Raw genomic sequence first — 14,011 nt, 5'->3', positions numbered from 1 at the left:
ATTGAGCAATAGACAAGCTGGCTATGGGATTACTGGAATTTTAGTCTAAAAATTAACATTTTTCAAGGACTATTGAAGAGTTCTCCTAAGGTGGTCGAAGCAACCTCAGTGCTCTCCTTAAAAAAGGAAGGGCTGCTGTGCAAATGTAACAGATGAATGAGTAGAGACTGCATCCTTAGAGAATGGAGTAGAGAAACATTCTGGGATTCCCTTGTGATTACATTGAACGCCTGCTTTTGCTATAATCTCCCTGGCATATATGCTCTAACTCTTTCACTGGTGTTGTTTCCTCATTTTCTCTCTACCCCCAACCTTTTCCATTTTTCCATTTGTTCCTCCCCTCTTCCTGTCCCCCCTTCTCATTCACGTTTCCTGCAGTTGTAGAAATGCTCAAAGCTCTTCACTCACTGCAGAAGGAGAACCAGCGCCTCCAGGAGCAGATCATGACTTTGGCAGCTAAAAAGGAGCGCTTGCAGCTTTTGAATGTCCAGCTCTCTGTTCCTTTCCCAGTAGTAACCACCAGCAATGGCCCTTCAGGCCAAGCCCAGTACATCCTGGCCTCCAATGGTAAGAAATGTACACCGTCATTAACACCTACTGACCTGTGATTGGTGCCTATTTCCTAAAAGGGTCCTTTGCAGTGGTCACCCCTTTGGTAGATGGAAGATCTATGGAAATAGTATTGCTTGGGATCGTACTAGCTTGTTTAAAATCAGCAGCAGCATTTGTCAGTGTTGAAAGGTAATCTGTAGCTGCTGAAAAGCAGCATGGAAAAACACTCTGACTCTCTGCTTTCCCCTTCTAGCATGCAACAGCGACTCTCTGAGTATCACCAAGAGCCCTCCCTGCAAGAATAGCTTTGGCATTGAAAACTCTCTCTCAACTTCCTCTGAGGTACATAGTGTCTCTTTGTGTTCTCCTTCCTTAAATGTCCTTTGGCAGGTCTTTTCTCCTAGCCCAAAGTGGCTCTAACATTATCATCTGTTTTGAGTATACCCTTGAGCACAGTGGGTTGAAGGGCAGCTGAGACATACTCAAGCTACCTAGAGCTTGTCCATGCTCTCATGCTCATGCTTAAGCTACCTTGTTCAAGTTATCTAGAGCTTGTTCAAGAGTGCTCCATAATGGAGCATGCCCATGTTCATTAGCTGATGGGTACACTTGGTTTATCCCTCTCAAGCACCAAAATGTCTCGAGACAGTCCTAGCTGCCACATTTTATTCCACCTTCCTTCCAGTAAGCTCAATGCAATGTACATGGCTACTTCCCTCCTCTCCATTTTTGTCCTCACAATGACTCCTTGAGGTGGATCATACTGAAAGAGAAAATAACAGGCTGAAGGTCACTCCAGAGAGTTTTATGACTCTGTGAAGAGCAGAACCCAGATCTCTTAACCTCAGGGGTGGGAACTGTATGGTCCTACAGATTTTGTTGGACTGCAACTTTCAGTTTTCTTCACATTTGGACATACTAACTGTGCCTGGGAAGAGTTGCAATACAGTAACATATGGAGGCCTGCATAATAACTGCCTCTTTCTAACCATTACACCATAGTGGCTTTGGTTCTGCACATGTGCTAACTGTGCAATGACCCATATTTGTTATTACCTTATTTATTTATTACAGTGAATAATATCTTGCTGTAATGCAGAGGTGGGGAAAGTGCTGTCCCCAAAGCCATTTTGCTGAGCCCACAAGCATCCAGCATGCTTGTGTTTTAAAAAATTATTTGATTGTTTACAATGCTCCCAGGATTGTAGTCATTTCTCTCCTACACTATTTTAAACCCAGGAGAGGGTTTTCCCCCCCTAATCAGGAAGTAACCCACAAATTCCAATCACTGCTTCATAAAAAGAAGGCCTGTCCTGAGCCTGTAATGCCCAGGTGAACCCAAAACATGGCACAATTGCTTCCCAACCCCAAGTGGAATTGGTGTGGCATTTTAGTGGGGGGGAATGATTGCCAAGAAACCCTCATAATAGGATGGCCTTAGGGTCACCATGAGTCGGAAATGACTTGAGGGCAAACAACAGCAACAACAATTATTTGGGAGTGAGGATGCCAGATGGTGAGGTGCCCCCAAAGTCGTAGGGGAAAATGTAGCCCTACAACCTTCAAAGTTGCCTATCCTCACTATAATGATTAAGCAATTCCTGAGTTCAGCACTAATCTTTTAAGGCAGACCTTCTGGGTACGTGTCCTCTTAATTTTAACAGTTCCTCCCAGTATTCTCTATCAGCCTACATTTGGAGCCAATGCCCTTCTCCCAGTGTAAAGATTCTTCTCTGGGGGACTCTAGTCAAACTCCCATTCTCCATCTGCTGAAGCCTGTGTTTATTGTCTTCCCTTTCTTTCCTCCAGTTTAAAGCCCTGTAATGTCACAAATACTCTAGGCAGAAGGGAAGAGAAAGACTATTGCCTTTCTCAGAAACCCATGCTAAAACCTTAGATCTAAATTGGAAAAAGATGTCTTTAAAAGGAGTATAATGAGAGACTAAAAAAGAGGGAACAAATGTGTGTTATAAATAAAAACAACTGTTAAGAATCTTGGTAAGCTATGGCAGAGTAATGACTAGAAAATAATCTCAACATAGGGTCACCTGAAGAGTTTCAGCACACACAGCAACGTGGGTCAAGAGGGGTAAGCCTCTGAGGTAAACATATTTAGCTGAACCTGTGGTTCGGCACAGAGCCAAGCAGACTGCTTTCTGAAGTCTAGGAGATGATCTATGAAGGTGCTAATTAAAAGGAGATGACTTGGGCAACTTCTGACAGATTTATGACATCAAATTGATTCCTATTTATAGGATCTGAAAGCCCCAGGAAATATATGCAAAAATTCCAAATGAATTATGAGTTTTGGCTATCCTGGGTGCAAGGATGCTTGTAGTTTTTAGGAGATGGTGCTGAAAGGCAGCTCAGCATTCAGGAGATACTGAAGGACTCCCATTTGTCAGGACATAAAACTCTTCTGAGAAGCCTAACAAATTATAACCAAATTCATCTGAGGAAGTAGATTTAAGTCTATGAAAGCTCATGCTGCCAACTTCTTTCTTTAGTTAGTCTCAAAGGTTCTACAAGATCTCTCAAGTTATAACCAAGTTCCAGAACTTGGGGCACTATTTTTAAAAAGTAATTTGTTGTGTTATTTGATGCAAAGTGTGTCTGCTCACCCTCTAGTGACACATTACTGATAGTGCAACCAAGAATTATCCATTTTTTGAACCCATTGTGTTACTTGTGATTTTTTACATTTTAGTTTGTGGTACAACACATTTAGATGGCACTAGAGTGTCAGGTACATTATATAAAAAGCCATAGTAGCAAGTATACAGAATTCTTTGCAAATCTGCTTTGAATACAAAAGGCAATTAGGAATTCACCTGAAGGCAGCTGCAAACAGGTCTTTACTGTTCACTAAACACTTCCACAGGAGAAAAGGAGAGTTGGATGCGGTGGCTCAAGTGGTTAAGACGCTGACTCTGTTGATTGCAAGATCAGCAGATTGGCAGTTTGAGGCCCAAAGCATGCAAATACAAGTAGATAAACACGTACCACTCCGGTGGGAAGGTAAACAGTGTTCTCTGCAATCATGCTGGCTACATGATCACAGGGTAGTCTCTGACAACACTGGCTTTTTGGTTTAGTAACGGAGATGAGCACCACCCCCTATGATCGGACACGACTTGACAACCTTATCAACGAGGAATACCTTTACCATAAAGGAGAGTCAGTAGGAAAGGAGAGCTGCAATGCTGAAAAAAGGCTCTGATTTTCATGTCTAGGAGTTGTAACTCAAAGAATAAGCTTTTCCAATGTCTGAATATACCAGAATAATCCCCCCCTCTCCTCTTCCACCAGGATCCTCATTCAGGCTGCCCAAGCCGAAGCAGCTCTTCCCTCTCCTTCCACAGCACGCCTCCTCCGCTGCCCATGTTGCAACAGAGTCCTGCCTCCCTCTCACTCGTTACTGGGGTCCAACAGCAGCCACAGCAGCAACCACCAGTTAATGGTTTGGCTAGGACAATGGGGACTGTCCATGGTGGAGTCACTCCTGTCAGTCACAGCCTGGTGGATGGTCTCCTTGGGAATCTCGCAGGAGGGCAGCAAGTTCCTATCAATGGCATTTTAGGGGGTCTGAATGGAACAATGGCCACCCAGACACAGAACCCCCTCTTGGCACAGCCAAATCTACAGCTTTCCACCAGCCAAAGCAGGTAAGGCTTAGAAAGGAAGGTGTGGGATGCAGCCAGCAGGGAAGGGATTGAAAATGTTGGAAACGGGGTTCAAAATTGCCACCTGCCAGCCCCATGTATTAGTTCTAAGTTCCTTGCCTTGTTCTAGCTGAAATAAACATTATCTAAAACAGGTTGTTGTAGATATTTTTGGCTCTCCAGATCATGTTGACTGGACTCCATGTGTACTGCAGCAGTAATGCAGTTTGGCTCAATGCTCTGGAATTATGAGATTTGTAGTTTGTGCTAGCACCAGAGCTATCTGACAGAGAAAGTTAAATAGCTCACAAAACTACAAATCCCAGCATTTGAGCCACAACAGTTAAAGCACTATAAAATTGCATTATTTCTACAATGCAAATTAGACTCGAGTCTTCCAAGACAATGGGACAAAGGTTCCATACCTTTGATTCAAAGTTTATTTAAAGCTTATTTAATAATACAACATATTTTCTTGATATAAACTTCATTCTAGATATTCTTTACTCCTTGACCTGTTGGCTTCCTGAACCTTCAGTTCTCATTCCCACCTGTTGTCCATAGTTGTGGTTGTGTCCACATATAATGTTTTGTGGGGTTTGGGGTTGGGTTTTTTTGTGTTACAAGTACCCACAGAAAAATGTTCTTACAACACATGACTGCATAGACCCTGTATGCCTGGCCACAAGTATAGCAGAAAATAGCAAAATAACTGATTTTAACAACACACATACAACTGAAAATTCACCTTAACCCCTAATTCAGAGTGCAGTTTGGACAAATCAAAGCTAGGGCTCTGTGTACTATCCAGTTCTGAGATGGCAACACGTAAGCACAGGAATTTATATTGAGCATAGATTTTCATTTGTGATTATTCTCCTGCTTTCTTTTTTCCTCTTTTTAAAAAGAGTATGTTTCTAGCATGTTAAGGCATGTATGAGACAGTGTGTGGGTATGAAAGCAGGGTAGTAATACTAGTGCCATGTCTGGATTGTCTGGCTGACTGAGCCAACTACCTCTGGCCCCTTGACATAAGGCAGAGGGTGGTGATGTCAGGATGTGTAACTACCACTACGTGTCCTGCTCTTAGTTGGCCCTGTCATGGAGCAAAACTCTTGTTCATTCCAACAAGGTTTGTGCAAGAGAATTCTTCAGCCAATCATGACCCACATTATTTATTAGAAAAGATCAAATGCCATTTGGATTGTCTGTCTGCCTCAGGCACCAAATGTTTGTGATTATCTCCTACCATTTCTATTTGTATCTTGGTAGAATTCAAAGACATAGCCATGTTAGTCCAGAAAATCAGTATGGGACCTTGTAGCACCTTTGAGACTAACTGAAAGAAAGTTGGTAGCATGAGCTTGTTGGGAGATGCATTTGAAGACATAGGCTATGATAGCTCATGTACTAACTTGTTTCTTTCAGTTAATCTCAAAGATGGTACAAGAGTCTTTCTCATATTTATATCTTGCATAATGTATCCAAGAACTAGCCTTTTCTGAGTTCTGTTCTTTCTTTATTCTGAAGCATAAGCAACCATTCTCCCATCACGGGCCCGTTCCCACTATGAAACAGGGCGAATTGCCGATCAGTGTAAATGGCCATCATTCCCATTTGAAACCGGTTCCTGTTGCAATGTGATCGAACCCTGTCGTGATAAAGTGAGGCAAAAGCAAAAAACACAGTTTTTCCAAAGATTAGTTTCAAAGTGGTTCTTTTCAGAAGAACCTATTCTGAAGCAAGTTCAACAGCAACAACAAATAAAAAATGATTCATTCTGGAGGGGAGGGACAAATAGCAGAGGGGTTTTTACTATTCCTCCTCAGTTTTTGACAGATCCACCATGTCCCCCCCCCAGCGCTGCCTTTTGTACCTGTGGTGCATGTTGTTTTTTTAAAAGTAATAAAAATGATAGAATATTCTATTTATTGATTTTGCAACTACTTGGAAAGGCAAGTAGTTGCAAAATCAATAAATAGAATATTCTATTAATTTTCTTTTTTTTAAAAAATATCCTCCCCTTCATCCTCCTCCTCCGTTCCCCGGTTCCTTCCTTCCTTCCCCGGCTTGTCCCTGCATCCCTGGTTCCTTCCTTCCTTCCTTCCTTCCTTCCTTCCTTCCTCAACTTTTCTCTGCTTCTCCTATTTCTTCCTTCCTTCCCCAGCCTGCCTGCTCCATTCCCAGCCTGATCCATCCTCCCCGGCTTGCTCCATCCCCGGCTTGAAGCGGGGACGATAATCATGCCAAACCCTCCCCCCCCCTCGACTACACTGGCAAAATGAAAAGGTCCAGTTTTGTAATGGGAACGAGGGACCTTTTGAAATCGATAACAGACACAGAGCGAAGCCGAATCAGAAATCGCTTTATACTGCCAGTGGGAATGAACCCATCATGGGTGTCCAGCACAATGCCTTTTCCAGTACACGGTTGTGTTATGTTCACTGCCCCCATCTGCTCCTCTCTCCTACATCTAGCATGGCCAGCATGAGTCACCTGACGGAGCAACAAAGGCAACTCCTCAGCCAGCATGAGCTCCAGCTTCAGCAGCTCCAACAGCTCTTGACCTCCCAGCCACTCAACCCGGTACGTAACCTTTCTTCCACTAAGAAGACCAAGTGGCAGACGAGGTTGGGGTCTGGCATTTGAGGTGGGGGAAGAAGGGTTTGGATGGGAATTACAGAAAGGTATGGGGAAAGGCTCACTGAAGTTTGAGAGAGGCACTGTGGGAAGAAATGTTATGTTTCTGAAATTATGAACAGCATGTTGACACAACCAGCAGAGAGTGGCTTTCATGCTGTGAGATAGGCAGTGATGTATGCAGGTCTTTTGCTCAAATTCTCAAGTCAGGTCTCGGATATCTTTGTTCAAGTCTCAAATTGAGTCTAAAGTTCTAGAAAGATACTTCAAGTTGAGTCTCAAATCTTAATTCTGGAAGCCAACTTTAACAGAAAAAAAGAAGGGGGAGTTCAATAACTAGAAAATCAAGAAGACCTGTACAAAATTAAGTATAAAAAATATTAAATTATCTTAGGCAATTTATTAAGATGGCACTTTAGAAAAATGAGGTCTCAGCAGCAGCTTGTCCCTATTGCACATTGGAGGAAATTTCTAGAGCATTTCATAGAAGCAGCTGGCAAGACTCACCCCCATAGCATGGAGTGCATGTCTCAGAGGGGAACAGCAAATGTGTTAAGCAATGGGCTTGAAGCAGGGGTCTACAGGAATTGAGGATTTCCAGTACAACAAACATAAAGTACACTTTCATCATATGACTGGTAGGCAAAAAGCAATGAGATAGAAGCAGAGGAGGAAAACTGTTATCTGTTCTGTAACATTTCTGGATGAAGTCAGGGCAGCATGTCAGTCACTAAAAATATACAAATCAAGAGTTGAGTCAAGTCAGTGTATCATTTACTTCAGTGTCAAGTCCAGGTTGAGTCACTGAAGCAACTTGAGTCCGAATCAATTGACTTGAATCTACATCACTGGAGACAAGTCCCACAAGGGTTTTGCAAAACTAGATGGATGAAGTTCCATAAAATCCTGAGGCAGGTAGAGCCTTCCTTCCCTTTCAAGCCAGTGCTGAGGTAACATGCACTCGGCAAAAGGCCCTCCCTTATAAAGTTTTGTTATACCAAGTCAGATTACTGTCCCTCTAGCCCAGGAATGACTATTCTGACTAGTCCAAGATTTCATGCAGAGGTCTTTTCTATCACCTGCTGTGATAGAAAAAGGATCTGTCTTTTGAATTGGAGATGTCAGTAATTAGACCTGGTACCCTGGGTTTCCAAAGTATGCCTTATTTCAGTGTCTCCCCTTTCTAATCATTTGAGCCTAATTTAGGAAGTACAGGGAAAGCAGTTTTGGAAGCAGTAAAACACTTCTAGCCTGCCTGCTCTCCTTCCTTCCTTCCTTCCTTCCTTCCTTCCTTCTTTTAGATATCTCATCTGTCTCCTGGGGCAACATCCCTAAGATTGTTTACAACATGAATTAAGACAGAACACAGTGAAAAACCAGTAACATCAGAAACAGTTGGGTGTGATCACAATAAATTATCATATTAAAACTAAGTCGTTGTAGTTGTTGTGTGCCTTCAAATTGTTTCCGTTTTATGGCGACCTATCATAGGGTTTTCTTGGCAAGGGTTGTTAAGAGGAGGTTTGTCATTGCCTTCCACTGAGGCTGAGAGCATGTGACTTGTCCAAGTTTAAAACTAAGTACTGATTTAAAAACTTTTAAAAACAGAAATAAGAAAAAGGAAAGAAATACAGCACCTACCATTATGCATCCCTACCACAACCATCAGTTGGGGGTAAACACTTCTGTAGGGGGAAAAACCTCTTCTGCTATTCAGCAGAAAGAGGACAGAGAAGGGCCCACACTTGCCTCTCATGAAAGGGAATTTCACAGCCTCGAGACATTCACCGAGGCTGCCTCTCATGTCCCTTCCAAATATATCCATGCAAATAATTCGGCTGAGAGAAAACATTCTTATAATTCTAATGGTGCAACAGCAGGTTGCATCCAACTGTACATGAAATACTTCATGTACTGTACTTCTCTGCAGAACAAATTGTACGTATTATGTTAGTAGGGCCAGAAAGCAGAGGAAGCAGACAGGAGGAACCAAGTTCAAAAAGTCTGAGAAACATTGGGAAAGAGAGAAAATGTTCAACCTTTCTGAGAATTCAGGATCACCAATGATTGAAAGTAGCCTCAGGACAATATGGAAGAAAGAAGCTATTTTTCACGCAATGTATGGTTCCACATACAGACAGTGTATAATTAAACAGCCACACAGAGATGCAGGAGTTTATCAAATGGGAGGAATTTCTCTTAAATTCGAATGAAAAGAAAGTGGGGCCAGAACGCATTCACTTAAAGTCGCTAGTTTAGCACAATTACATGAATGTGCATTGTGTTCGAACTGGCTCCCCATTGCCCGAAAATAGCATGCCATTGCCCGAATTTGCATGTCGCAGTCTATCACGCAATAATGTGAAACCACATGATTGCATTCGGACTGACTTCCCATTGCCCGAATTTGCGTGTAGTGGGTTATCACGCAATAACGTTAAACCCCATGATTGCGTTCAGATTGCCATTGGATTATACTTCCAATTTCCCTTGTCTGATAAACTTCACAGTGATGGCCTCCCCTTTAGATGGATTTTAGATGAGGAATAGGTAAATAGGATGAGCATAGACGAGGCTTTATAAAGGGATAAGACAAATCCATAAAAGGCAGGTAGCAATCACTTCTACTTAGGGAAGACAAATCATGATCAAACAATGACTTCAAATCTTAATCTATTTACTAACTCAAATTTTATCAAACCACAATTCCCAAGGATTGGATGTAACAAGGAACTGTGGTTTACTTAAACAGCAAAAGTAGATGCTACCCACCACTTGACTGCAAAAGTTTTTAAGCAGAGAGAGGAGCAGGAAGTGTAAACTTTTATAAATCACTTATATAGTATAGGGGTAATAACATCTGCAGGAAACAGTATTCACCCCCACACCCTATAATTCATGGTGGGACAGACCCTTGGGAAAAGTGTGTGTGTGTGTGTGTGTGCTTAAAATGGGAAATTCATTTCCATTTTATTTTAAGCCCAAACACACATTTTTATTAAAAAGAAAAGGCACTATACCTTCCTTTAAGAACCAAGTTTCCAGCAGACTCCATCCCCTCCTCCCAAACACATACATTCACACACTAATTATCAGCAACTGGAAGTGAACAGGGGTTGAACAAATAGGCCATGGGACTGCATGCAGCCCCTGTTAGTGGGAAACTGTAGTGGTAATTATTCATCAAAAATTTGTAAAAGCTCTCATAATGTTGCCCAGCAAAGAGAAAACTTTGGAAGTGTTTGAGAATGAAATAAGCAAAGGTTTGTATCCATAGCATGGAAGGACAGTTGCTAAGATCTTTGTTCACCTGGTCCTTATAATTTGGTTCTTAGGAACAGCAGACTTTGGTGTTCCAGATGATTCAACAAATTCAACAGAAAAGAGAGCTACAGAGGCTCCAGATGACCAGCAACCCACAGCTGCCCATGAGTGGTCTGGGGACAGCCACCTCTACTTCCCTTCTCCATTCCAACAACACTGCACCATCTGCTGCCAACAGCACCCTCCTGGCCTCCATCTCCCCCCAGCAGCTCAATCCAGCAAATTCCTTGATGGCTTCCTCACCACTCAGCACCCCTGGGAACAGCCTAATGTCAGCTGCAGCAGGAACTGTTATCCCACCTGTCCTTACTGCACAAACAAACCCTTTCCTCAACCTGCAGGGTGATAACAGCAGCCAGAAAGGAATGGTGGGTTTCAACAGCTTTTAAAAATGAGGATTGCCTACCAGCAGCTGAACTGTTGAGATGTCACATAAATATTCCAACATCTGGGGAAAAATTGGGAAAGGAGTATCAATTATGGTGGGATGATAAACTGCACATGGAGAATATGGAAAGCAGTTTTGGTCAGATGGGTGTGTGGGACTTCAGATATAATTCAGGAGCAATTTACAGTGCTTTTGTTCAGCAGGAACTGACAGGGAGAGGTAGAAGTGATTCAGGAGCAGTAAGGCTGAGGGTTGGAAAATGCAATGGAAAAGGTTATATGAAACAAAAGAGCAAAATGGGCAGTGAGCTGACATGGGAAGGTAACTGAACAAAGCTAATTAGGGTAGTCTAGATTTCACTCAAACTGGCACCCTACAGATATATAGGACTACAGTTCCCATAACTTCCAGCCAGTACAGCCTTTGATGATGAGTGCTGTAGTCCAACACATCTGGCATGCCACAGGTTCAGGAAGAATAGAGTTGGGAGTGAACTGAAAAGAAGAGGCCCAAGGAATCAAAATTAATCAAGATTAATACAGATTGTGATATTTGGAATGCCCCTCAGGTTTTAGGCCATTCCTAAAATGGAGTATTTGTGTGTGCTTTAGGTTCCTATCTGTTTTTCTCTCTCTTAATTGTTGTTTGATATAACACTAGTTCTATTCTTCTCACTCTCTCTAGAGCATGAATGAAAAGGGAGGTGGCCCTGTTCAAGACAAGGGCTAATTTTGGTGACACCAGGCTGTTCTCTGCCATAGGAAAATCTCTTCCCTGAGCCACGGATCCCAAAACGTAGAGCAACCACATGATGTCAGACTTCGCAGAAAGTCTTCTTTGCCACGGGGCAGGACAACACCAAGCGGAGGTGCATCAGAAGTCTACGTTCCTTGGTTCTGAACCTGCTGCTCTGCCCTCCTTCTGAAGGAGGCAGGTGGAGTAAACTCTTCTGCCTTGCTGGCTACATCTGTGCTGCACTTATTTCACGACAAGTTGCACTTCAGGGGGAAAGGGGAAAACAATCTACTTAGAGATACCCCCTGCAAAGATAGGAGCTACTAGCTGGACTATGGCCATATCATCTTGGCCTTAATGTTATCTCTGCAGAAGAGGACTTTTCCATACCAAGGTGAAGAAATCCATCAAGCAGGAGCAGCAGGAGTGGGCAGCCACAGTGAAATGGGACAAGGTGGAGCTTTTGAGGTCTCCAGCACATAACAGGGTGCAGCTGGAAAGCTCTTCTTTGGACAGAGAGAGAGGCACAATCCTGCAACAAGAGTTTTGCTCCCATGAAGAAACAAATGGGCTGAAGGATATGACTTTGTTGGCTCTTGCTAGGAGTGGTTCTGGGGGGAGAAAACCCATCATAGCCAAGAACAGTTACCTTGGTTCTCCCAAATCTCTGCCAGTCATACATCTTAGAAATTATCCTTTCAGCTTGAATAACATGTTTCTTTTCCTCACCTTCAGGAGCCTTTGTGTGTGAGAGCTGGGGCACAGATTAAGAGGGCCATTGCAAGGAGTTTTTCCTGATGGAGGGCTCCTCACACTACCAGCTCAAAGGGCTCAAGGCAGCTATACTGTCATTCCCTCAACAACATGTTTTGGGAAGACAAGGAAACGGATAAGACAACACAGGAAGGCTACAAATGGAACATGCTGATACCTGCCCTCCGCTGGCCTTTAGGAAGGGCAATTGCACGATCAAAGCCTTGTCTGGAAGTACTCAAATAATGTGTTCACCCCTGTAGTGAACGTTTTAGCCACTTAAAAAGATGTTTCTCTACTTAATCAGATGAGCCACTCCAAAATCAACACCAAAGAGGCAGGATCAAGACTTTATTTAAGGGTGAGAGTCATACCTTCCATCTCCAGTTAGCTCTGTTCAGGTTAAAAAAAAAAACATCTTCCATCCCTATCTCCGGACCTAGACTCAGTCAGATCATAACTGAGCAGAACATTGGTCTTCCTACCATTGTTAAGACTTCATCTGCCTCTGTTTAGTAACCAGATGCTGCAGCAAAGGTGCCAGCTACCTTCTTCCTTAAAGCAATTTTTTGAAGAATGCTAAGATATGTTGAAATGGGGATTGTGATCAGTTGTTCTGAGCAACCCCCGCCAGCACTGTCTTTGCTGGATAAATACAGGTCTTTCAAGAGGTAAAAACTCCAGGTGACTGGGGGGAGAAACTCCTACAGACTTTAAAAGCTTTCCAGCCTTCAGTCGTTTTAGGCACATCTCACCCACCTCTTCCAATTTGCACTATTTTCAAACCCTGGTGGTGAGCATGTGCATATGACTGCAAGTATGACCACTGCTGTTTAAAATAATCTTTTTCTCCCTTTGTGTGGTTTTGATTTTCTTTCTTTTGCTATTTTTTTAATGAAAGGAAAAGAAAATCCTGCCACATGGTTGAGCCAGATGCTGAGGGTGAGGAAAGGGGGGGGGGGGAGGCCGTTCGTTTTAAAGGATTTAATCTTTTTGTTTTAATTCACCCATACAGTTGTGTTTGGCTTCAAATTTTGTATGTGAGGTGTGATTTGGTTTTGAAGTGTGTATGTGTGGCTGGGCGTGGATGTAAGATTTTGTTTTAACAGAAAGCTACTGGAACCCTAACAAGAACAGCAACAATTTAAAATGGAATCTAGGAAGCTTCCCTTCTTTTTAACCATGGCAGCTCTTGCCTAGATGAAAAGGTGGCTGAAAATTGGAACCAATTTTGGAACCAAGCTTGACATTCTCCCTTCTCTTTAATTTGGCATTAATAAACTTGCCAGAAAGAAGCTGCCATCAACAGGATGCACTTATGGTTTAGATAGCACTCACCTTTCACAATCACTCATACCATTGATTCAGCCCAATTCCAATTCAATTTTTGTCCTTTGATGTCTTGAGATATTATCAGACAAGGGGAATTGGAAGTATAATCCAATGTCAATCCGAACGCAATCATGGGGTTTAACGTTATTGCGTGATAGACTACCACACGCAATTTCGGGCAATGAGAAATCAGCCCAAATGCAATCATGGGGTTGCACGTTATTGTGTGAGAGGTGATCACACGCAATTTCGGGCAATGGCAAGCTATTTTCAGGCAATGGGAAGTCAGTTCAAATGCAATTCGAATTCACATAAATCCACTGTACTAACGAATTCATGTGAATGCGTTCTGGCCCCACTTTCTTTTCATTCGAATTTAAGAGAAATTCCTCCGTGTGATAAACTCCCCTGTGGTATTATTTTCTTGGTTTCTTGTCAGTGAGTGATTCCAGATGAAGGACTCCCCTAGTACCAGCCAGAGGTCATTGTGCAATTACTCTGTCTTTTCCTTCTTAACAGATTGTAATGTTTTTTATTGTTAAAAACATATGGAAGATGTGGCAGTACAGGAGGGTTATCTTCATTGGTGTTTGTTTGTTTGTTTGTTTGTTTGTTTGTAAACCAG

The 14,011-nt window shown here is 42.6% G+C and overlaps 1 protein-coding gene across 4 annotated transcripts in view; it reads left to right on the top strand.

Annotated features, from left to right (window-relative positions):
* The window catches only part of MLLT6 (MLLT6, PHD finger containing), a 111,042-nt gene extending 97,461 nt beyond the window's left edge, over window positions 1-13,581 (top strand). For 3 of the 4 annotated variants that reach the window (XM_042475895.1, XM_042475896.1, XM_042475894.1), the window contains exons 15-20: window positions 379-567; window positions 806-894; window positions 3,862-4,217; window positions 6,692-6,800; window positions 10,190-10,546; window positions 11,251-13,581. In XM_042475895.1, the coding sequence (XP_042331829.1) occupies window positions 379-567; window positions 806-894; window positions 3,862-4,217; window positions 6,692-6,800; window positions 10,190-10,546; window positions 11,251-11,295 (1,145 nt within the window). In that variant the 3' untranslated portion in view covers window positions 11,296-13,581. The remainder of the gene's footprint in view (window positions 1-378; window positions 568-805; window positions 895-3,861; window positions 4,218-6,691; window positions 6,801-10,189; window positions 10,547-11,250) is intronic. The other variant, XM_042475897.1, reaches the window with a different exon arrangement.
* The last annotated feature ends 430 nt before the right edge of the window (window positions 13,582-14,011 follow it).

This window comes from Sceloporus undulatus, chromosome 6 (assembly GCF_019175285.1).
Source record: "Sceloporus undulatus isolate JIND9_A2432 ecotype Alabama chromosome 6, SceUnd_v1.1, whole genome shotgun sequence".
Taxonomy (NCBI): Eukaryota; Metazoa; Chordata; class Lepidosauria; order Squamata; family Phrynosomatidae; genus Sceloporus; species Sceloporus undulatus.
The sequence above is the reverse complement of the archived record's forward strand: the minus strand, read 5'-3'. Positions and strand labels throughout refer to the sequence as shown.